The following is a 25,044-nucleotide window of genomic DNA, read 5'->3' as shown; positions in this document are numbered from 1 at the left end:
CAAAGAATCAACCTGTATATAACAAGAATATTGGACGTACAGAATAGTGTACATCAAACCATTTTTTGATAATGATGATTGAAAATCACGACGGGTTGTTCTACACCATGTTATATGCTTCATGTTTACCAACTTCCATTTGTCAACTTTTAATCAGTCATGTTGTAATAATGTGTCATGGCAGCCAACTCAAATCTTGCGCTCCTATTGAAAGCAGTGCTTCGAAAATTACGGACATTTTTTTTCATTTCACTTTGTAATTTTGTCGAACATTTACTGGGGTTTCGATATTCTCAAAAACACTCGTATTCCCCTGAAAATATATTTCAATATAAATATGAGATGCATATTGCATCTCATATTTTCAGGCATGTTCATTCATAAAAACATAAGGTGAAAAAATTTCAGGGTCGCTTATGATATCCTTTCGTGCGTGAATGCAAAACTCAATAGCTGAAAATAATAAAACAAAGATAAACTTAATAAAAATTTATGTATCAATCTCTCATACCGATCTGATGGCTATATAAATATTTTTCTAATAATTTTCACGTCTTCTCAACTGAATTTAACGCTGTGGGTATTTGATTTCAGCTCACGCTGTTTCCCGTGAATGAAAACGTTCTTGCCCCTGAAATATTAGACTTGATCATGATATTCTTTCTTACCGTCGACCGTCAAGGCAGTAGCTCCATCTTCGACACCATGCAGCGCATTATCATAAACATCATATAAATTAGAACAACGGATAAATTAGTTGTCACAACCGAGTTTATAATGACATTGGATTAACAAGCGATTCTTGTGTGGATGTGAGACGTTGAACTTGTCTATGGGAACAACTCCGAGAGCGGCTTCTGCCTTCGATTTTTTCATGCTGATTTGTCTCGAGTTTATGTATGATGTAGCAAGCAATTTCATTTGCAGATCGACTATTACTCATATATAGGGTTCTATGTCTGCTCAGAGATTCATAACTTGAACAGTTCATTCATACGACATTTTTCTGAAAATGAGGGCATAGCCTCAATGTAAGGGGATGAACATGGGACATGTTTTCCTATAGATATGAATTGAAGAACACTTAAGTATTTGAAGAAATGAATTTTGTGACTAGAGTAAGGGGTGCCCGCTTCATATTGGGCATCTTGTAAATACAGGGTGTGAGGTGATGCTCTTCTTTTTTGACAGAAGGTAGAATTCATCAAAACAAGACGTTTCACCAAAAATTGTCTATATAAAATATTCAAGATGACTGAGATACAACCCCTAGAAGGTCGTCAAAATTTCATTGCTTTTCAAGTAGGTACGAGATTGTGGAAGGTGACTCCGGCATCGCAAAAAAGAAACAAAACATGATAATATGGCTGGACAATGAATGAATGGTTCAGTACCAAGTTCATCGGATCAGATGAATCAGTTCACTTTTGAGAGAATCATAACTGTAGTATCGTGCAATTTAGGGTGAAAAAAAATGTAGAAAATCGAGGCAGTTTCTTGAAAGTGCTTATGATAGTTATGTTGAAAAAGTGCTATGATGTTTCCCCATTTCATCCCATTTTAACGACGATTGTTGGAATGTTCGAACAAGAAGATTGTGATGCCCAGTGTGAAAAAATTCATGAATAATTTAGACGAATTTTATTGCTGAGATTTTTTTTTTCTGTCAGTTGGTATCGAAATAAGCCATTTCATTAAATCGTGTAAGTTACTAAAAAATAATGAGAACAATTCGGCAGTCCTAAGTTTCCATTTTCATTACCACGTAAATATCGAACGAGATTAGGATAATCCTAAACGAAACCATATGGTCGAATCAGGTGATAAATTTATTTTCCACTGCTTTGCTATGATTGAGCTAACAAACGGTCTAGGGTCGTATTAGGATCTATTTCAGTAATCATTTTAAATTTTTTTCTCAACTTTGTCATTTTGTAAGTTTTGTATGGGTGATTTTTGGTGAAACACTTCATTTAGGCAGTTCAACCCTCTGTTGAAAAAAAGCCTCACCTTCAAATACACCCTATATACTGCTCAACAAAAGTTAAGTTCAGAAATTTGGTGCACGTTTAAAAAATCGCTCATTCTTGTATGAGATCTCTTAATTACAACAAATTTAAGAAAAATGTTGAAAGTTCATTGCTGAACAGATGTTATTATACCGTGAATGATTATTTCAATGATGACATCAATGTTTAGTTGAAATTTGCGACTTTTGCGAAGGATTCCACTAACTGAAAATCATAAACGAATTAGACTTTGTATTTCCGAACTACCATCAATCCTTTTCCAACTTCCCCCTCAAAAACTTCCATTTTAGTGGTCTTAAACGAACTTTCCACCTTCAACAACCAACATTGCTCTTTTGACAGATTTACTTATGACCATTGTGATGTAGAGATGGCATCTCAGATGCTTGCAGTATCTCAGCGTACTAACGCACCATAGGATGCCCATTCGTAAGTGTCCTGAAGTGTCACGAAGATCTACTACACCCTGTCCAGTGTGAAAGTGTAATCCTTCGGTTGTATCCATCATCAACACGGTGAGTGTGGGATTATGATTTGTGTGAGAGGAGACAGTGTCCTATCTTTGGCTATAAATATGTATGATATTTTATTTACCGTCACTGTGGGTATAGTTCGAACAGTTGATTTATATTCTACGAAAAATATGGATTTAAAATATGGAATATCAGAGCGAATGTAGATTGAAAGATTAGCATTGAATTATACGTGCAGTTTCAATAAGTTCAATAAGGAAGAACCTCCTAGGTAATGACTAGATTTCTTCAGCAGAGTATTGAAAAAACAATATCTGACTCATTCGTTTTTCCTCAAATTTCACGTCCTTAAAAGTATTGGAAAAGGAAATTACAGAGACTGGGACGAAATAAAAAAAAAACAGCACTGTCTATAGCTACTCATTACTCATTTGTCTTTTCATGATTACCTGATTTGTTATGGCTTATAAACTCACAATATAACTTTGATAATTCCAATAATACGATCTTCCTCTTATTCTTATAATAATTATCCGAATAATCGAATCAAATGAGAATTCGAAGAAAATCCTGATACATCCTGGTTGCTAAGATAATTCTTCCTCATAGTTCAGTCTTCATTTTTCACCTCTCCATCATTTTTAACACTAAAGGCTATATTTTTGATCATGCTGTGAACAAATATACAGTATGAGTCCAGAGGACCATAATGATTTGGCCATTAATTTAGATCTTATGAGCTTAAGATATTCACTTACAGTAGCATCAATAAAATTGGAATGTAAGAAAAAAGTGAAACCAAGAAGAATACTCCAGGAAATATTGCTAAGGTTTGATAGTATACATAGGCATATAATGAACCCATCAGAAAAGATCCGAATGCATCAAGAAGGCCAGTTAATGAATTGGCCAATGCTTGCTCATTTTGATCCACCGTTTTCGTTATCATGGATCGAACGGAAATTATAATAACTCCATTGAAAATGTCTATGAGAGTGGCTAAAAAAAATTTATATTGAATGTATTTCCACAAATTACGCACGAGATATTTGAAATTTTTATACAGGCTGAGACTTTGATACGTACAAAATATATTAAAAGTAGATTCTTGAGGTTATAAGAAACACCTTTTTTATACCTTTTTTCCTAATCGGCTCTGACAAAAAGATATAGCCATTTTAAGTTTTCATAATGAGCTGTGCCACCCCTGGATAAACAAAATTACCAGAACAACTAGCTGAATATGTGACACTACACATCTGTGGATCTTTAGAACAAAGTAGAGAATTTTTCAAATTCCACAGATACTTTTTAATTTGTGGACATCAAATTACTCGAAAACGCAGAATTATACGAGAAAATATGAAGAAATTTTTCATTTTGAAACAATGTGAAGAGTTGGGTTCTTTGAATTTTTGGTATTTTTATGGTACGTACAGGTCATAATGAGAAAATTGTAAGACAAGGACAATATCTTGTTTTCGAAAAAATTAAATGAAAAATTATACCTATTCCGAAGTTCATTTCATTCGATAATTTTTCCTTATAGTTTTTCAGCATCCTGTTTCCTTTCAACTGAGCTGCTTCGGAAAAAATGATAAAGGAAAAGTGTGTTCCTCTTGAATTCAAGAAAAACTTTTAAAATATTTGTACGAGTAAAGGACTGTATAGTTGAGATCGTTAGGTATATTTTAACGCTTCTGATACAAACTCATGATCTCACCTATGTATAGCAAAATACCATTCTTTGCGAAAGCCATGATAAATGTTCCAATGAACCTACTCAAACAAGACAGTAATGCTATTTGAACATCATTCCATCGAAGATATCTTGAAAAAAATGCCAGTGTGAAAGCACATCCTGAAAATGAAATTTGACATGTTATTTATCAACAATTCGTACACTAAAATTTTGAGAAACTCACCCATTATTTCAATAAATGTCTTGTAACTCTTAAAAATGCTGTAGTCTACTTCATCCCAGCCAAATTGTTTCCTACTGAACAAATAAAGAACCGAACCTTCAGCTGAAAAAATTTTTTTTTCACTAATTTAAGAATTGCATTGCATTGCATCATCTGTATATAAGCCAAAAAAATTAATTGTTTTCGCGTAAATGAACTTGAAACAGATCATACGCAATTTCGCAAAAATATATTTTAAAACCACAACACGTTTTTCGTTTTCACAAGAGCATCTTTATATAATCTGTTTTGAGTTTAAATGATGGATTTTCAAAAAGTATTGGCCACATCAATCTAATATTGTCGTAAAGGATGGCACTAAAAAAACTTTTCATCTTTCATATTTTCAAAGGTAATCTTTTGCCCCTGACTTCAACACAACATAGGCTATGGACAAACCTTCTTTAGAATCTTAAATGGCTCAGGGGGTTGAGTCAACTAAGAGGCGAAGTATTTCTCATGAAAATGCACGAATTCTGCGTTTTCATAAACAATGTAGAATAAAACTACTGTTGAATTCAGCTATAAAAATCAGAAAAACCTTACCCGTCATAATTCCGAACGACAAAATATTGACCAATTGGAGTAAAATCATTTTTGTTCTCCTTCTGTTCGGTCCTGATTTGAAACATACCTCCAAACTGCTCATTACGCTTTCAGCAATACCATTCCACAAAAGTCGACAGCATGAGACATTTTCACCTTCTTCAATATATTTTTTATTTGGTTGAACGCTCTTCACAACAACGAATATGTAGACAAAACCAATCAGATTCATTCCTAGTGCACTTAGGAATACTCCATAAAAACCTAAATATCTGAACATGAATCCACTCAGGGCTATACCTAAAGTCATTGAAGTTCGTAATGTCATGGAAACTACACCAACCCTGACTGTTCTTGACTTGGTATCGGTTATCCCGGCAATGTAGCTGTACATTCCTGCCATAAGCAAAGGAATTCCTCCTAGGGAAATTGAGAACATAGCTTCGATGAGGACAGGGTATTCAACGCTCAATTCCAAAAAGAAGTAAACGCAGAGTAGGTAGCCTAGGATACTTATAATATCACTGATGTAAGGAACGATGAACATAGATCTCCTTCTTCCTGTTCTATCACTCCAACTACCAATCATAAGTATGAAGAAAATTTGGATGATATGACCAGCCGATTTGTACGGTAGCATTTTAGATACTACCCTCTGAACGGCTACTTCATCTTCTGGGGCATATCCAGAGCGATCCCTCAATACCATGGCCTGACAAATTGTCTCATTGAGAGATAAATTAACCAGACATGCCTTTTCCAGGAATAAATTCTCCAAAGCGAGTGAACAAATCAGTTTCGGTGTTATCGATAGTAAGGCTATTGGTTCTACCGTAATATTTCTCAGAATGTTCTTTATATTTTGCAGAAGAGAAGGTTTACTCGATGTTTCAGTAAAAATCACTTCATTTGTTTGAACTTCAATGGCTTCCATTTTCTCCTGTAAAATAAAAACAACTAGATGTAGAAGCGAAAACGTTTTCTTTCTTGATTCAAATTGTACATTGTGTTTCAAGGATTTGTTAATTATTCAGCAAAATCGAAACGTTAATCCTGAAAATACCGAACATAGGCATGTAAAGTTATTTCGGTGGAGATGTTTGAAAAATATAAAAACTTTTTGCAGTTTTCACTGGATTTCGAAATCAAACTAATGCTGACCATTTATTTTCATTTCGTTTTCACGTAAAACGGTAAGATTTTTCTCGCAAATTATTTTCTGAACCATGTGTTGAAATGAAGGAATTAAAAGACAGAAATTGTCTATTTACCATTTGATTTTGAAAATCAGTAAATCTGCAAACAATTTTTTTTGAGGAACATTTTTTCCGCAATAATAATTCAGAAAAGAAAGAAGAATAGTTACTATAGTTAGTATAGTCAACCTACCTTCGTCGGTGTTCTTGAGTACATTTTTCAATGCTGTTACAGAACAGTGACCCACACTGAATCTTTTCTTCCCGAGGTGAGTCTTTGACTTGTACATATACATATTTTAACAGAAGATACCTGAGGTCACAACACATTTTTTTCCAATTGGGCTTCGTTGGAAATATGCAAGCTGTTAAATATCCATAAATAAATTAGTATAATTTTGAGTTATGCTCCATTATCGAATAATTTCACAAAAATAGAAATAGGAAATATCTGTGACATTCAGAAAATTGCGTACTTGATTTGCTGATGTGTATATTGTCATAGATTTAGCCCGTTATTCTGAAAGGAATCTTGCTTTTCTTTAATGACATAGCTCATTAAGAAAACTCAAGAAGCCAATCTTCTCATCGAGGGCGAATCAGAAGAAAATGCTTCTTCTGACCTCAAGAATCTACTGTTGAAATATATGTATACAAGTTAAAAACTCACCATTTATATAATGTATTATTTATCCACAATTTTAATGAATTGATGTCTTGAATATTTTTTTTGGTAGGATTAGTCAGAAATATCTCAGGCACTTAAAGTTGGCAGACCCTAAATCATTCTAATATTCCCCAATTTAAAAAAAGTTTACTCACCTTAATTAGTGGAATTTTCTCATTTGACGAACGAAATGATATTCAGTATAGATAACTAAAGAGTCCTAGTAATTACATCAGTTCATTAATCTTTGAAGGATAATGCACATTAAAAACACAAATAGAATAATAGATAATTTTCAGCGGTTTTCTCTGTTGCTAATCTGATTGACTTTCTCCTAAGTAATTTTTGGAATAGGTATACGATAAAATAAAAACCGCATATTTTAGAATTGAACCTTTTTCCATATTAAATTCATGTGCCTACATCGTGTAATTTTATCGTTTCACAATAAATTTTTTCTAATAAAGTTTTTCTGAAAGAATAACTCTTTGCTATAGTCAATTTGAAATCAAACCGTAAATTGAGGTACTCGAAACTTGAATATAAATATAAATACATATATAAATACAAGGTGGCCCGATGAAAAGAAACTTCCACCGATATTTCACCTATCATGGTGATTAATGTGATATGTTCATTATTGTTCGTATGGAGACAGATTTCGAGGTACCTACTAAAAAATCTTACATTAACCTCCTTCAACAGAGCGCTACAACTTCCAGGATTTGTATAGGGAGCAGGTGTCTAATGCAACTTTATTTTGAAGGCCTCTAGGATTTCTTTTTCAGAAAGGTCAAACTAGAAATTCCTCTTAGTCTTAACTTTTTATTTCTTCGAATAGAGCTGTATTCGCTTCCACACAACATACAATAAAAAAAATCCGTTTCAGAAATTTAAGGCAGATATTGAGGTCTCTGGTGTGAAAGACCTCTGTTAAATCTAATATTTGACTATCAGAAAAATTGTAGTTCGAATGTGCAAATAATGTTGTTTTTATGATTTGCTCAATTCGAATGGCTTGGAATTTTCAGTAGAGTATCTAAGTATTAAAAAAGAAATACATCATGAGACGAACAAATATCAACAAACTATTATTTTCTGAGATCCATTCCATTCATTCATTAACCCATGCAGGGTCAGGATTAATATTAATTGAATCGGCTTCCAAAACAGAAATCCCCAGCAAATATGTTATAAATTTGTATGAAATGGAGAGGGATACTAGCAAAAAAAAGAGAAATCAATTCAAAACTTTCTATTAATGACAAATGAAATTACAATATTATGATTCTCCTATGTTTTTAAAGGACAATCAAATTATGACTTTCCTTATCTTTATATATCATCAGTGTTATGATATAATCGAATTGAATAAAAATTGATTTATTTCTTCTCTATGATTCAGTCTTCATTTTCCACTTCGTTATCGTTCTTATTACCAAAAGAAATATTCTTGATTATGCTGTGAACAAAAATACCATTATACATACTTCAATATTGAAACACATAAAACTGATTATTGATTAAATGTGGTTTTGGAAGAGTACATATTTATTGAAACTTTTTATGTTTTTTTTTTTCTCTTCTGAAACAAGAAGAATATAGAAAAATGTTGTTTGCATAAATTGTTTTTATCTAAAGCCCGTTTGCTACAGCCGAGAATTCTGTAGAAAATTTACTCGAGAATTCATGCGCCGTGAATTATGTACCGTTACATACGCACTTTCGGTAGAATTCTCTGTTCAGTTGCATACAAAATAATATCTGCCGTTTTCTTACCAAAATTTGGTAGAGAATTCTCGGCTGTTACAAACGGGTTTAAGAAGTGTTAAATACTTTGTCAGAGGCAATTAAAAAAAAGTGTTGCCTCTCGGATAATATCGAAAAAATATGAATTATTTCAATTCAAGGAGAAATATGGTGACATACACTTTTCCGCACGACCTGCGAAAACATAAATAAATTAGAAAATTCGCAGTGGAAGAGAAAATTCCTATGTATACACTTTTAGCTGTAGACTGTTGTAGGCAATCATGTAAGAAATCATTTTACTTTTTTATTGTAATTTCGACATTCCTAGTATAGTTTTAAACACAAAAAGTAACATTTTTATAACGTCTTTAATGGTGAATGATTATAATATTGTGGGTCTGTCGACTTCAATACATGACGTCAGATTGTTCCTCTGCTTCTTTCAACAAGAATCCACAATCACAAAGACTTTTTTTCCCTTGAGTCGTAAAAGGTTTAAACACTTATAGGAAATAGTATTTTATTTAATAAGGAGGGTTTTACTTTTCATAGCGAACCTGTATTAGTAATCGTTATAATTGAGTAATTAATGGAAAATGTGGCTAGTTACGGTGGTCATCTTTTACATGGCAACACATTTCCTTATGGCGGAGGAGAGGTGAAATTTTTCGATGATCCTGTCAGACAAAATATGACGTAATCATATATATGGAAAATTAGTCTAGAAGTGCATGCATATTCAATAGGTCAAAGATTTTGTTATGGTTTTTTGCAAGAACAAAATAAGTACTTACAGTACCATCCCTAAAATCAGAATGTATAAAAGCATCGAAACTAAGAAGAATAGTCCTGGAAATATGGCTAACGTCCGATAGTATACAAAGGCATAAAGAGAACCCATCAGAAAGGATCCAAATGAATCAAGGACACCAGTTAAGGAATTGGCCAATGCTTGCTCATTCTTATCTACCGTTTTCGTGATCATAGATCGTACAGCAATTACAATGACTCCGCTGAAAACATCAATCAGGGCGCCTACAACAAGAAAGAAGTTGAAATTTGGCAACCTACCTTAAAGATTTTTCACTCGACATCTCGAAATGGTAGGAAGTTATCGAAGTATTCTCAACTCTCAAATTGTATTTTTATTTCTCCGATACTCTCACCTGTATATAGCAGGATTCTATTTTGTGCGAAAGCCATGATAACTGTGCCAGTGAACCTACTAAAACAAGACAGTAAAGCTAATTGAATGTCATTCCATCGAAGATATTTGGCAAAAACTGCGAGAGCGAAAACACAGCCTGAAAAATTCAAATTCGACATGTTTTATTTATTCGTACATATTTATGAGGAGAAACTATACCCTTTATGAGAAACTCACCCAATACTTGAAGAATTGTTTTGTAAAACTTGAAAATGCTGTAGTCTACTTCATCCCAACCAAATTGTTTTCTAGTGAACATATAAAGAACCGAAGTTTCACCTGAAAAATAAGTTTTATGCTAATACAAGAATTTGTCTGTTCACAACGTGATCGTTTGCATTTGGAAGTTTATGAAAATCAACTGTTTTCGATCAATGTTTAGGATGGCACACATAAAAATTCGACCTGGAATAAAAATGATGAATTACGAATTCAAGGAAAGCAGGCAGGTCATTCATGTGTTCGTTGTGAACTCACCCCTAACTCCGCCAAACATTGCAAAAGAGTATTCAGTTTTTCTTCTTGAAAATTCGAAAAAAATTTTAGTAATTGTGAATTTTCAAGAATACTTACAAATTTTCTATTGAATACTGGAAACGGTGCTACTCGAATTGTATACTGTTTGCTTGTTCTTTGGTCATAAACGATAAACTCATTATTATACCACTCCACGTTAACCATGAATTAAAAGTAAGAAATAACCCCATTTTATGGGCCAAAACGTCTTCGTTTCACACCCACAGGGTGTTGAGCTGTAGGTTATAAATAAACCAAAAAGAAACATCAAAATTAATCGTTCAAACTAATAATTTCAAAAAAGTTCCAATACACCAGTCATGTCTACTAAAGTTGGTCGAAATTTTGTTCATTACTTCTGTTGTACGTTCCTGAGTATCTAAATTTCGAGTAGTAACAACATCAAAAACTAAGCGATGCGTTTTGTCACGATCAACAACAAAAAACCGATTTTTTACTGATTGTACAATAATGCTGTGCATAAATGACTATTCTTTTAACTATAGTCTATCCAAATCCGAGAGGCCAGCGTAAACAAACTGACTAACGCGTGATCTTATTTAAGGTACTCCTCTTATTGGTCAAAGCTTCAGGAACGCCATGTTTGCAGGTGGGAGTAATGCAGTACCGCATTACGTTTGATTCATTGATTGTATGCGAATTGTTGTGCAGAACTGCAGAGATCATTCATTGCTTTTTCTTTCGTAAATTGGTTTATAGTTGTAGCAAGTTATTCAAGTTACAAGCATTTAAGATAATGTCAAGTACTGATACTGCTGAGGAATCGCGTGTTGACTTAAGTCCTCCAAAAAAGAGACGTCTGAAACGACACTTCAGTGCCGAGATAAAAGATATGATTTTGAATACTTATAAAATTGAGATTATTCAAAATGCAGGAATGTGTTTAAAGGACGTAGAACTCCGAGTTGCTGAGAGACTTGGCATTGGAGCTCGAAGTGTTAGGAGAATTATTTCCGAATACATAAATTCCGGTGTTCTATCACAGCCGGCAACAAATCAAAATCGGACCACCAAATGGGAGTCCTTATCAGATTTCGATAAAAATGTAATACGGCGAAAAGTTCACGAGTTTTTCTTCAGAAATGAACACCCGACTATAGAGAAAGTATTAAAAATAGTTAATGAAGACTCGAACTTGCCAAATTTTAAGAAGAGTACCTTCTCTATAATATTGAAAAAACTTAATTTCAAATATGGACGTCGCCAACGCAACAGTTTTTTAATGAACCGTGACGACATTAAATGTTGGAGAAGAAACTATCTCACGAAAATTAGGACCTTCCGTGATGAAAACAGGAAGATTTACTGCTTGGATGAAACTTGGGTAAATACCGGTCATACTAAATCCAAAGTGTGGACCGATGAAACAGTTACATCTTCTCGGCAAGCGTTACTTGCTGGATTATCTACTGGATTAAAAATCCGTCTGGGAAGGTCTTGAATTTTGAGTTTAACCCTTTGGTTTCATAAAGCTTGATCAGAGAATCAACGATCGAGTGACGGATGAACGTCAATTAGTTTTCAGTCGATAAGTTGGTCATAAGCATTCTGAATATCATTCTTTCACCAAATAATTATCTATACACGCCCATTTGATGATTCTCAACTGCTACTCCTCCAATATATTCGGAAATATGAAAGTTTCAATGATTTCCTTCGGGAAATCGAATGCCAAATCGTTGATCGAGCAATCAATGTTTTGTGAAACTTGATGTAAGTACCTTTTTGGTGGAAAACAATTTCAACATTCTTTTTCAAATGAAGTGAATATATTTTTTCAGGCAAAGGGCAAAGAATTATAGTGTGTCATATTGGCAGTGACACTGGTTTTTTAACTGGAGGACTCTGGACTTTCCAATCCAAAAAAACTGGTGACTACCATGAAGAAATGGATGGTCAGTCCTTCGAAAAGTGGTCGAGGGTATAGTTCCTAAATTGGAAGAAAATTCTATAGTAGTTTTAGATAATGCTCCTTACCATTCAAGGAAAATGGAAAAAATTCCTAATTCACAATTCAGAAAGAGTGATATCCAACAATGGTTGAGGGAGAAAAATATTGATTTCACCCCTGACCTCATAAAAGCGCAATAGTTGCAGATAGTCAGGCAGAACAAAGAAAACTTTGAAAAATACATTGTGGATGAAACCGCAAAGGCCCAAAATATTACAGTACTTAGATTACCGCCCTAACACTGCGAACTGAACCCTATTGAATTGATTTGGGCCGATGTCAAGAATTTTGTGGCAGATAAAAACACCACATTTAAAATGGCTGACGTCCAAAATCTTTTTCAAGAGGCTCTCTCACGGGTTACTTCCGAAAGATGGAGAAAGTGCGTGAAACATGTCAAACAAAAAGTTGAGGTAGACATGTGGAAACTGGATAATATTATGGATGATATAACACCAGTCATCGTCAACTTAGAGGAAAGTTCTGCATCTTCTGACGACACTACGGGGTAGTCACTTTAAAAAAAAAAATATTGTTACACATTTATATACATAGTATTTATTAAAGTGGGAACTTTAGATTAATTGTTCATTACTCAGACTCGTAGATAAGCATACACATTTTTCACCGGAACTGGAACACTCAAAAAGTTTTAAAATATAACGCTCTCGGAATTCAATTTATTAGTACACCTCTGCGTTATCACGTTCTTGACGCGTGATCACTTCATGCTGCAATGTTTACCGCTGGCCTCTTGGATTTGGATATACTATAGGTGCATTTAGGACAAAATGTATCGTTTTTTCAATTAAAATTTAGCACCCTATAAATTTGAAACGAATCCTCTTCATGAAAAATAGGGTTATTTCGCATGTTTTCGAATCGTATGAAAACTTACTTTCAGGACACCTGTAGGTATATCGAAATGAATTTAAACATGATACATTACCTTCTTTAAGGTACAATGATGCGTTCTTATTCCGATTTTTTCCACGTCCTCCACATAGGGAGAATTGAATATTGGGTTTGATTTTTCTGAATCAATTAATAAATTGAAAGCGATTGCAATTCTGTTTTTTAACGAGTGATCAAATCAGCTCTAGAAATCATAAAAAGTATATAACCTTACCTGTCATAATTCCAAATGACACAATATTGATTAACTGCAGTAAAATCATTTTTGTTCTCCTCCTATTCGGCCCGGATTTGAAACAGATCTCCAAAATGCTTGATAAGCTCTCGGCAATACCATTCCACAGGAGTCGACAACATGAGACATTTCTTCTTTTTTCAATATATTTTTCATTTGGTTGGCCTCTCTTTACAACAACGAATATGTAAAAAAAACCAATAAGATTCATTCCTAATGCACTGAGGAACACTCCATAAAAACCTAAATATCTGAACATGACTCCACTCAAGGCTATACCTAAAGTCATAGAAATTCGTAATACCGTGGCAGCTACACCAACCCTGACTGTTCTTGACTTGATATCAGTTATCCCGGCAATGTAGCTATACATTCCTGCCATAAGCAAAGGAATTCCTCCTAAGGAATATGAGAAAAAAGCTTCGAAGAAAACGGGATATTCAACTCCCAGTTCCAGAAAGAAGTAAACGCACAACAGGTAGCCAAGGATAGCTATAATATCACTAATATAAGGAACAATGAACATAGATCTCCTTCTTCCTGTTCTATCACTCCAACTGCCTATCATCAGTATGAAGAAAATTTGGATGATATGACTAGCAGATTTGTAAGGTAGCATTTTAGATACCACCCTCTGAACGGCTACTTCATCTTCTGGAGCATATCCAGAGCGATCCCTCAACACCATGGCTTGACAGATTGTTTCGTTCAGAGATAAGTTAACCAGACATGCCTTTTCCAGGCATAAATTCTCTAACGCTAGTCCACAGATCAGTTTTGGTGTTATCGATAGTAAGGCTATTGGTTCTACCGTAATATTTCTCATAATGTTCTTTATATTTTGCAGAAGAGAAGGTTTGCTTGTTGTTTCAGTAAATATCACTTCTTCCTGTTGAACGTCAATGGTGGATGCAACATTTTTATTTGGAATCTCCATATTTTCCTGGAAATCGACTAGATTTAATAGCTTAGGAGAGGTTTAATTCGGTTGATTTGAACTATACAGTGTATGAAGTTATTAGTTGAAACTTTTTCCGGATATTTTTCACTTGTTTCAAATGGTTTATAGGGTAAAAGGATAACTCATTTTTACCTTTCTCCTGGAGAAGCCTCGTCAATGACTCTGATTGTTCCTTGGACAGGACAAGAGTGTAATTTCCTAGATCACACAAATCCAGTACTGTAATATGTTCTCATTGTACAAATATTTGTTGAGTGGTTTCTCAGCATCACTTTTATATCCCTCAAAAGAAGGATCAATACTTTAAAAACTGGCTCAGGTTTTGAATTCGATTCTGATTTAATGAGTCTCAGCCCATGCAGAAAGAAGCCTCCTTCCTCTAGTTTCTCCACGAGTTTCACTTTATTGCCAAGGATGAGGATATTTCCCTCATTTCCAGATCTGTTTAGATATATAAGCAAGTTTTTTCAGGAAAGTTCAATTTTCATTCCATTCTCCAAAACGGCGACTAACATGTTCTAGCAAATAGAACATATGCGTAATAACAATTTAACGGATTAAAAAATGCTGCTTTCGAATTCTTCACCTGAATTTTATTGCAGGATTATCTCAGAAACATCTCCGTTACTTCACAGTTCGACACAAGGCAGGATGACCAATGATAATAATTCATTCCATCAACTCAAATGTATAATGCTAAATACGAACTCATTATGGGTAATATTTTCCTCATTTAAAAACATTTATTCACCTAAATTAGTGCAATTTCCTGATGTGAAAAAGAAATAATACTCAGTATAGATAACACAGAGATATACGAGTAGAACATTAAGTCACTTTATCAATCTTTTAAGGATCATGTACATGAAACTCACAAATAGGAAAATATATTATTTCAAACGGCTCTCTTTGTTATTCTTTGGATCGATAGAATTGATGTGGCCGATACTTAATAAAAATCCACAATTAAATTGAAGAGAGTGTATAACACCATAAGAAATATTTTGACCTATCTTAAGAAACCATTGCGATAGCAAAATATTTGTCTAGTACTGAAAAAACTTATCCTTGTGATGATCATGTAATTCAGTCGGAGATTTTTGAATCAATTTTTTTCCATATTGTATTCATTGAACTCAGATACCTACGACTTGTAGATAAATATTGTCACATGAACAAAAGGATACAGAAGATTCAAATACTCTGGTTGCCAATTCAAACAATGTCTCGAAATATCATTGTTCTCGTAATATCATTGTTAATTTCTGTTTAATACAGTGGATTAAATTAACTCCATATATAATTGTTATTGTTGTTTGGCTAGTTTTCATTTTTTTTAACTGCAATAAAATTGATCTATTATTCTTAGTTGGGAAGCCGAAGAGGTAAATTCGGGATTTAATCGAGTGTGTCATATATAAGGGGACATACTTTGGACCCTGTAGATTACCTCTACCAAAAATTAGACCTGTATATAGGGGGAATTGTCTAGGAGAGCCTGTCAGATTAAGAAAAAAAACACGATCATTGTACATACTCGAGCGTGTCAGATTAAGATATATGTGGTTAATTATATGTTGAAACGAATATATTCTCTTAAGCCGACAATTTAAACGTGTCGTAGATGTGTGGGAGGGCGCCAAAGTTGCAAAAAAAAATCTTCATGTCTACATTCTCGAGCGCGGTGGCGTTTTTTCTTATTGTGAAGGTAATGGTTCAAGATTAACGGAAAAAATATAATCTGACAGTTTTAGCAAGCCGTACAGTTAACGATTTTTTTTTACATTTTCAAAGGACCGCTGTGACCTTGCATTACCTCCAAATTGTCAGTCCCTTGAAAAGTAGCTTCCTTTGGGTCTAATTAACATATCCTCTAAAAATCTGACACGCTGGAAATTGTTTTTTACCATTTTCAACTCTTCCGTACGGCCAGTCCCACCGCGCAAACTGTCAGATAAGCATGAATTCACTATCAGAGACACGTAATGCATATATCTACAGTCTCTTAATATGATACGCTCGAGTATGTACACCTGACGATTTTTTTTACATCTTTGAGACCCTGCAGACGCTTTCCCCACCGCTGAAAGTGCATACATCATAGAACCTTTTTTTCTTCCTACCATCTAATCTTCAAAATCCACTAGGTCTCCACGACGCTCGAGTAAATCCCGATTTAGCATCTTCGGCTCCCCAACTATCTCACGTGCAACTCAATCAGGACATCACCACATACATACATTATCACAACTCATTATCAATTCAACAGGAATTGTTTTACTTTATTGAACGAATCAATACATGATTCATGTATTGCATTAAAAAAATAGAATAAAATAATTATAAAATGTGTAAGACATGTAACAATCCATACTTTTTCAAAGTATTGAGACTCGACCATTCTTGGTATTTCATTCATCCATCTTTTTGTTGAACGGTAGTTAATCTATGTAGAACACTGAAAAAATTATTATCAGTTGACGCGGACAAATTAGCATGATATACTTACTAGAATAAAATGAGGAGTGGTATGTTTACAGAAGTTGAAACCAAGTAAAAGGCTCCAGGAAAGAACGCAACGGTGTTGTAGTATATAAAAGAGAAAAAGGGACCAATACTGAATAATCCAACTGAATCGATCACTGATGTCATCGAGTTTGCTATCCCTTGCTCGTTCTGATTTACAATTTTAGTGATCATGGATCTGACAGATATAAGAGTGAGTGCACCAAAGAAATCGTGTAATGTTCCTGGAACGAATCAGTATATTATTATTATAGAATGTTTCAACACAACATGAAAGACATTTACTTCATTTTTGTCTTTCATAAACTGATAGGTCCTTCAAAGGACTAATAGGGGACAGAACCGTACAGGTAGTCAAACCGATCCCTATTTAAAATATCAGTTAATCAGTAATTGGTAATTAGTATTGAAATTCGTTTATGTCATTTGCGTACTTTGTGACAAAGTTTCCACGTTTGTGGTAGATGTTTTTGTGATTTTCACTCAAAACCAAAACTTTATGTCTTGGAACGCCATATTTTACATACAGTGATTTATTGCACTTAGGAGTGCATTTTAAATTCAGGTAAAATTCTTATGAGATTTTATACTCAATAAGTGTTTATTGAGTAAATAATAACGAATGTAGTGATGAATATTGATTACAAAATTTATAATGTTTAACAACCCTAATGGTTTGTTTGATTTCTACTCATATGTAATGTAAATCTTAATTTTATAATTCAGTTCAGTTTCAGTGTTTGAGTTTGTCTTTTTTTATTTACTCTTTTCTGACTCATCATTTTGAAATTTTGCTTCCAGCTTCTTGGACTCTTGATGAGTCAGAAAAGAGTAAATAAAAAAAGACAAACTCAAACACTGAAACTGAACTGAATTATAAAATTAAGATTTACATTACATATGAGTAGAAATCAAACAAACCATTAGGGTTGTTAAACATTATAAATTTTGTAATCAATATTCATCACTACATTCGTTATTATTTTCGAGTACGTTACTGGTTTGATCAATTTTAACACATCTAATGTCAGTTTTAATATTTAGTTTAGTTTGAATGTGTCAGTTTATCATTTTGCCTTCTCTTACGAATTATCTACATGTTGTTGCTTTGATTCTAGCTTCTGTTATATGATTTATACGTCCCTGAATATGGGCTGACAAGGGACAAAACTGTATCTCATCTTACCTATGTAAAATTGCAGGCCAGTTATAGAGAAGGCTAGAAATAAAGTGCCTCCGATTCTACATACAATAGAAAGCATTCCTATCGTTGTATCACTCCATTTGAGGTACTTCGAGAAAAGAGCCAAACCACACGTACACCCTGAAATAAAGATTATACATACAAACGAAAATACATTGTTATAATGAATAAATACGACTATGTAAGTATTAAACACGGTTTGGCTTCATCATTTCAGATTATTTCAGAATTAATTTCTTATTTGAAGCCCGGCAATTGCCAAATTTCTGAGATAGGAAGAGTGTTTTGGAATTCTTATTTCCACAACTTTTTTTGATTTCTAATAATATTATGTGAATTTCACCTGTTCTATCATTAATATATTATTAACAAAATAATAACGATCCTTAGAGTAGAAAAAAGTTCTATTTTCCTATAATTCCCTTTCAAACATCCTCTCTATATTGAAGTAAGCTCAGAAAATAATGGAGTTCACGTACCTGCTACTTCAATAATTGTTCTGTAAGCTTTGTATATGCTGTAATCAACTTCATCCCATGCAAATTCCTTTCTAGTAAATAAATATAACACTGCAAGTTCTCCTACAATATAAGAAAAATTATGAAGGGTGCAGAGGGAGGAAGCATTCGTTATCTTCCAAAATCATTTTACACATTCGATTGAGAGGAAGAGAAAAAGATAGGTTTAATTTAATGAACGATTTCTATCTGGGAATATAGGATATTTTATAGCAATTGAGATACCCGGTGAAATTGAAATTCATCAAAAATAGAAGTTATTAAACATATAGACTGTATGATGTCAAACTCAAAGAAAGAATGTCATAAAAAGGAATAATATGAAAGTGTTAAAGGGGCCTTCACACAACTACTTTGACAAACTCTATTCAAAATGATGCATATTCACTATTCAGACGTATTTTTGTTAAAATTTACATAAGAAGTCATTTCTTGAATCAAGTATATGGTATACTCTTAACATGCTGTATATATAAAAAATGACTTATTCTTCAATCCTAGATGACCAAAAAAATTTAAATAAAAATAAATGGACTATCGTAAGGATTCAGAAGATGACAAAACTCAGCCAACTATTTTCTCGAAAAATTCCGTTAATTATAGAGAATACATATTTTTCCGTTGCTGAAGAAAACAGCTATTTTACCTCGTCATAATATCTTTGAAATTTGAGGCATTGAAATTCAATTCATAAAAACAAAACCTATGATTTTTTGGTCTTCAAAATGGAGTTGTTCTCTGGTACCACCAGGAAGTCTCTATCTCTATCGAAAATGACAAACTTATTTGTAAATATTACGAAAAAAAAAGAGAACACTGATTATAGAAGTGGATCGATTACTACTTTGAGTGCGAAAGTGAGGAAAATGATCGAATTCAAAATTAATTCATGGATCATTTTAGCTTCACTTTTCAAGGGATGAGACTTATGTCTCATCTTAAATACCTATAGGTAAAAGTAGATTGGAGGTTTTCAGTTGTTGATGAGGTGATCATATTGGGGTTGAATGCTGAGAATTTGGGAATTGGAGGACCTGATATTATATTTGTCGAACAATTATTTGGTCCATTTCCATCATTTCTCTTATTTGTTTTTACCAACGTTTCGGCCGTCATCAAAGTTTGCTTGAATATGATGATGATGGAAACAGCCACAATAGTTGTCCAGTAAGTTCTAAATCTCAGCCACCAAAAATTTCACATCGAACCTTTGATGGTATGAATTAAACTGAACAAATTTACCTGTGGTGATACCGAAAGACAAGTAATTAATCAACTGCAGTAAAATCATTTTGGTTCTTCTTTTATTAGGCCCTTTCTGGAAACAAATCCTGAAGCACTTTGTGAAACTATCCAATGTTCCATCAAAAATTTGGCTACAACAAGTGTATTCCATATCTTGTTTATTTTCACGGTCCTTGGCTGGAATATTCTTGATACTCACTAACGCATATAACAGTCCTGTTATACCCAGTCCCAGGGATAACAAATAAACACCGTAAAATCCCAAAAATTTAAAACTGTAACCACTAAGAGCTATTCCTATTGTCATGGAGGCTCTGGATACAATTGTCACAATACCTATACGAAGTGTTCGCGATTTATCATCGGTAATACTTGCTACATAACTGTAAGATCCAGCTAGAAGTAGTTGGAAGCCACCAAAAGCTATGGTTAAGACACCTTCGATAAAAATCGAGTATTCTGCACCCAGATCCATGAAAAAATAAACACAGATCATGTAGCCCACCAGAGCTGACATATCCCCTATAAAAGGTAGATAGAACATAGGTTTTCTCTTTTGAGTTCTGTCGCTCCAACCGCTAACCAAGAGTATGGTGATCAATTGGAATATATGACACGCTTGTTTGTAGGGTAACAATCTTGAAACGACTTTCTGTACAGCTACCTCCTGCTCGGCAGTGTATCCCGAACGATCTCTCACAACCATGGCATAACAAATTGAATCGTTGTAACCGAGATTCACGAAGCATGCTTTCTCGAGATTGAGATTATCATTTGTGAGACTGCATAGCAGTCTTGGTGTGAAAAGAAGGACTATTATGGGTTCCACAGTGATGTTCCTCAGGATATTCTTTATACCTTCTAGTTTCGAAGATTTCTCTATCTTTGGCTCCATTATTTCTAGTTGTTGGGGTGATCCGATCTCTAAAGTTGGTGGCACTTCCCTCATCATAAATTTCTGAAAGAGACATTAGCGTAGATGAGCAAAAAGATATACCTATGCTGCATTTGATCATTTCCTTCTATGTATGATATTCGGTTTATAATAGGTAATAGTTTGAGTAAACTGTTCATCAATGATTGATTAACTTATAGATAGTTAGATTTGGGACTTTATTTTTCTGTTATGAAGTTATGTTGCTTCCATTATCGACTTTATTTTCCATCCTTAATTATACAGGATGCAACCAAGTTTTCATTTCAGATGGGAGATAATATTTAGTCCAAAAACCTTCGTTTGGCATTGCAATGATGAATAAAGTGGAAACATTGAGATATGGCTGCCAATAATGAAACAAGAAACCTAATTACATGGATTTCGCTGGGGTAATCATCAATAGCATCTTCAGGTTGGTGAAGAAATACTGAGTAAAGATATGAACGTTACTTACTATCTTCACCAATCTGAAGATGCTATTCTAATACTGAAACACCTGTACTGTATAACGAATAACTGAAGGAGAACTGTTACACTTCTCTCGGAGTATAATTTCAGTTTTTATATTTGAATACCGAATACCATTCAAAACATTATTCAAATGGACTTAAATAATAAACAAGTGAATGACCATCAAGTAACATTTATGAGTTTACTTCTTTATTCTGTGTACTGAATGAAAAAAAGTTAGAACTTGCTAGGCAAAAGTTGTCAAAAAATATTTGAACTCACGTCTTACAATCTTCAAAAATTTTTCACAAATATATCACTATGTATAAACTGTCAAATAACATGTTCTATTCTTATATTTCATATTCTATAATAAAACGAGGTTTAAGCGTAAATAGGGTACGTAACATATTTGAAGGAAAGTAGTACAATAATAATGGTATAGGTCTTATTTGTGACCATAATTTTTCAAATGTGGGTTTTATTAATAAGATATCCTCATTCGATTCAATTCACTGATTAGCGTACTTCCTTCCTTGCTTTTTTGAATTACGATAATATCATATTAATTTGATAATTCTGGCTTTGAGTAGTAGTTCATTTATTACGAGAAATAAAATCAGATACAATGATAAATATCTATATATCAATAGATTGTTTTTCCATTTATGGATTAAAATTCTCAAATGCTCATATAATAAACATTCATAGGATGAAAAATAAAACTCTTGATTCACTGTTTACGCATTTCTTACTCCTTGAAATGTTTTAAAATTATATTATTTTCTCCTCAATTCAAAATGATAATTATTCATTAATAGAAATCAACTGGATCCAGTCAGTAATTTTTGATGACTTTCTCGAGAATTTCATGATGTTTCCACATCAAATTCACATATTCCAACTGTAATATATACCATCAATGGCATACTACAAAGCTTTTTTGACGAATCGAATTTTTCAAATTCTTTTTATGCATATTCTACGACCGGATGAAAATGCTTGTTTCATTTGAAAACTAATGTAAATAAACTCACCTGTTTTGCATTAATAAATCTCTACTTATTAATCGGTATTATTCTTGACGATAATATTCATGTGTTTGTCACTGTTTTCGACTTTTCATTGTCATAACATTTCTAGTATCACATGTACACCTAATATCGGGTTTCTTTCTGAAAATTTCGAAATGTTTTGTAGGAAACCTCAAACTGTGAAAGTTTTACCGTTTCGAAAATAGATTCCATTGAAGAATGTAAATCTATAATGAATTTTAGTTGGATTCACTACAATCATTTCTGTTTTACTTTCCTGATTATTTAGGTCTGATACGTACCATATCATACCGAACAGAGTTGATTTTGAAGATATGATAAAAAGACAGTGGCGTGTTAAGGTGGTTTGAATATTTATATGTGACAGTAAAATATGAATTTTTCTTGGATTACAAAGAATGGATGTTTATGTCATTGTTTATTATTTAATCGAATATCTAATATAAAGAAAAGAACGTCCTAAATATGAGGCTCTATAACGAAAGTTTTTTGAACTGCATAATTCCATATATAATCTTCAATTTTAAATCAATTTCTATTGCGGTTGTACTAAATCAATGGATTTTTGTTTTTCCTTTCTTTGCTGATTGATTCTCCGTTGAAATTAATGTTTAATCGTGAGTTATGGTTTTTCATTGTTTACAAATAAGTGTTGTTATTGGTTTTTCATTTTCTGCTTTGATTTGTTTGTAAATTTAAAATTCTCGGTAGAATTTCTCATTTAGTGTGCTCTGTCATTTTCTCAGTTTACTAATAATTCTGCTGATGCAGATCATGCATGTGGTTTTTGATCGAATTTGTGGGTATCCAATTAACCGTATGCATAAGTCGAATACTTTCTGACAAAGATCACTCTGGATTAAGTCAGAAATATTTATGGTTGTTGGATTCTATGGCATGGTTTTGAAAAATTATTGCTGAAGAGAAAAATGTTTCTGAGATTATTCGTGTAGGGCCCACCAGGCTCAAGAATGTTTATAACCGAATATTACCGAGTGCAACACATACAAAGAAATCAGTTCAATTATAGTAATGAGCAAAGAAATTACATAGTTCGCCATTATGACATTCATTTGTTCAACAATGAAAGGATCTAGGTCCTACGATCGAAAAAGAATGAAAAATGCGACTTCTTCAGTTTTGGTGGTGAAGCCAACCCCTATATGAAAAAACCAACCGAGTCGAATTCAATCACTTAACTCTTCTTCCTGCTTCTTTCGCGATATGAGCGACTCCAGTCAAAAAAGCACGCACCATCGTAATTCCAAAGTATCATCTGGCAGATCTAGACGCCTGCGGTTCGGTTAATTCCAACCGGTAAGTGGGAAATCGCACTTATCAACGGAGTACAGGTTTTAATATTTAACGAGTGCTGGCAGTAAAATCGGGCTACGTTATTCTGTGTTAGCTGACACACTCCGTCTTTTTAATACTCGGCTTTCATTAAAGCATGGGCATAAATCTCCATTTTATAGGAAACTGCCTACTAAATATCTGACGATATGGTTGCTGCTTCACTCTGCGTATACATAATTATCAAGTCCGTAATTTTCTTGCACACTTTGCGAGATGGAAGACCTGTAGTAGAGCGTTTTTCGCGAGTTGAGGAAGCTTTCGAAGTTTGAATTGTTCGGGTTGGCAGTTCAGCCGAGGAAGGTGATGCGTCCATGGATCTACCTCCTGCTCGTCCTTCAAACTGCTTTTGCATTGCCGCAAAATATGTATATAGAAAATATTTTCATCTAAATACTCATCTTCTGATCAATTTACCTATTGCTGTTTTAACAAGAAAAGTGTGATATAACACCGCAGTTTTATAAGATGTAGTTTTTTCTAAGAAATCCCTGAGAGGTACCTACTCCTGCAATGAAATGAAACTCTATCGTTGGATGAATCTTCTTCTGAAGGTGAAGTTTTCAGGCTATATTTGACAGAAAGCAGTATGAGCAAATTTTTTTCTTGCAGAAAAAACGAACAAAAAACGTGTGTTGGCAGTTTTCTTGAAACAATTCTCAAAAATACCTTTTAGTTATATGATGATCTCGAAACTTCAACTATCAATTTATGTGCTTTGCTCTGTTACATAACTCATACTTATTGTTAATAGTGAAACACAACTGTCGATAGTGAACCTGCAATTACATACAAATAGGGTAGGAAACGACAAAAGTATGAATAGTAAATAGAAATATCAACACAGACAGAAAATCTATTTAAATTTATCTCATTTGATCTTTCGATAAGGTTTATCTTGATAAAATAGAGATTCATATTCTCAATGAACCGAATTGAATTTGTTATCACTTAGACTCCATGTAAATAACAGGTTAGTAACAATAATAATGTGGCATTCCTTGCACTTGATACAAGGTGCTTTCCTTAAGAATTCCAATTTCTGTTGCTATCTTATCAGGTAATGTAGTTCTAATCTCCATTCATTTTATTGTTGAAATTCCTGAGAAGGTGACATATTTTCGAAATGAGGACTAAAATTATATTTCCAAAATGCCCATACTTTCAATGTTTCAAATAAAATGAAAAAATATTATGTCCCATCACGAACACGCGGATAATAAACTGCCATGCCACTGGGATTTTCAAGTGTGAAACAAATAAATTGTGCTGTAATAATACCGTTATAAATGAGTGGACTTTTTGACATGGGTCATGAAATG

The 25,044-nt window shown here is 33.5% G+C and overlaps 3 protein-coding genes across 9 annotated transcripts; all 3 read right to left on the bottom strand.

Annotated features, from left to right (window-relative positions):
- Positions 1-2,931: 2,931 nt before the first annotated feature.
- Positions 2,932-7,137, bottom strand: LOC123313328 (proton-coupled folate transporter-like). Of its 2 annotated transcripts, none has more exons than XM_044898173.1 (6): positions 7,032-7,137; positions 5,014-5,953; positions 4,429-4,530; positions 4,227-4,364; positions 3,262-3,502; positions 2,932-3,174 (listed from the first exon to the last, which is right to left on the bottom strand). In XM_044898173.1, exons 2-6 carry the CDS (start codon positions 5,945-5,947, stop codon positions 3,114-3,116), a joined length of 1,476 nt encoding a protein of 491 aa, XP_044754108.1. In that variant the 5' UTR covers positions 5,948-5,953; positions 7,032-7,137; the 3' UTR covers positions 2,932-3,113. The 2 variants fall into 2 exon arrangements, with proteins under 2 accessions (XP_044754108.1, XP_044754107.1); XM_044898172.1 differs by lacking the exon at positions 7,032-7,137 and adding an exon at positions 6,403-6,452.
- Positions 7,138-8,248: 1,111 nt separating this feature from the next.
- LOC123314307 (proton-coupled folate transporter-like) lies at positions 8,249-16,037 on the bottom strand. Of its 4 annotated transcripts, none has more exons than XM_044899491.1 (6): positions 15,448-16,037; positions 13,453-14,416; positions 10,013-10,114; positions 9,795-9,932; positions 9,423-9,663; positions 8,249-8,338 (listed from the first exon to the last, which is right to left on the bottom strand). In XM_044899491.1, the coding sequence occupies exons 2-6, from the start codon at positions 14,408-14,410 to the stop codon at positions 8,278-8,280; spliced, it is 1,500 nt and encodes a 499-aa protein (XP_044755426.1). In that variant the 5' UTR covers positions 14,411-14,416; positions 15,448-16,037; the 3' UTR covers positions 8,249-8,277. The 4 variants fall into 4 exon arrangements, with proteins under 4 accessions (XP_044755426.1, XP_044755427.1, XP_044755424.1 ...); XM_044899492.1 differs by having other exon boundaries at positions 13,453-13,638; positions 15,444-15,978; XM_044899489.1 differs by lacking the exon at positions 15,448-16,037 and adding an exon at positions 14,561-14,753.
- A 658-nt stretch (positions 16,038-16,695) lies between these two features.
- Positions 16,696-24,528, bottom strand: LOC123313825 (proton-coupled folate transporter-like). 3 transcript variants are annotated; one of them, XM_044898872.1, is made up of 6 exons: positions 24,392-24,528; positions 19,925-20,885; positions 18,644-18,745; positions 18,147-18,284; positions 16,944-17,184; positions 16,696-16,892 (listed from the first exon to the last, which is right to left on the bottom strand). In XM_044898872.1, the coding sequence occupies exons 2-6, from the start codon at positions 20,877-20,879 to the stop codon at positions 16,850-16,852; spliced, it is 1,479 nt and encodes a 492-aa protein (XP_044754807.1). In that variant the 5' UTR covers positions 20,880-20,885; positions 24,392-24,528; the 3' UTR covers positions 16,696-16,849. The 3 variants fall into 3 exon arrangements, with proteins under 3 accessions (XP_044754807.1, XP_044754806.1, XP_044754808.1); XM_044898871.1 differs by lacking the exon at positions 24,392-24,528 and adding an exon at positions 22,352-22,665; XM_044898873.1 differs by lacking the exon at positions 24,392-24,528 and adding an exon at positions 21,597-21,644.
- Positions 24,529-25,044: the final 516 nt, after the last annotated feature.

This window comes from Coccinella septempunctata, chromosome 5 (genome assembly GCF_907165205.1).
Source record: "Coccinella septempunctata chromosome 5, icCocSept1.1, whole genome shotgun sequence".
In the NCBI taxonomy this organism is placed as follows: Eukaryota; Metazoa; Arthropoda; class Insecta; order Coleoptera; family Coccinellidae; genus Coccinella; species Coccinella septempunctata.
The sequence above is the reverse complement of the archived record's forward strand: the minus strand, read 5'-3'. Positions and strand labels throughout refer to the sequence as shown.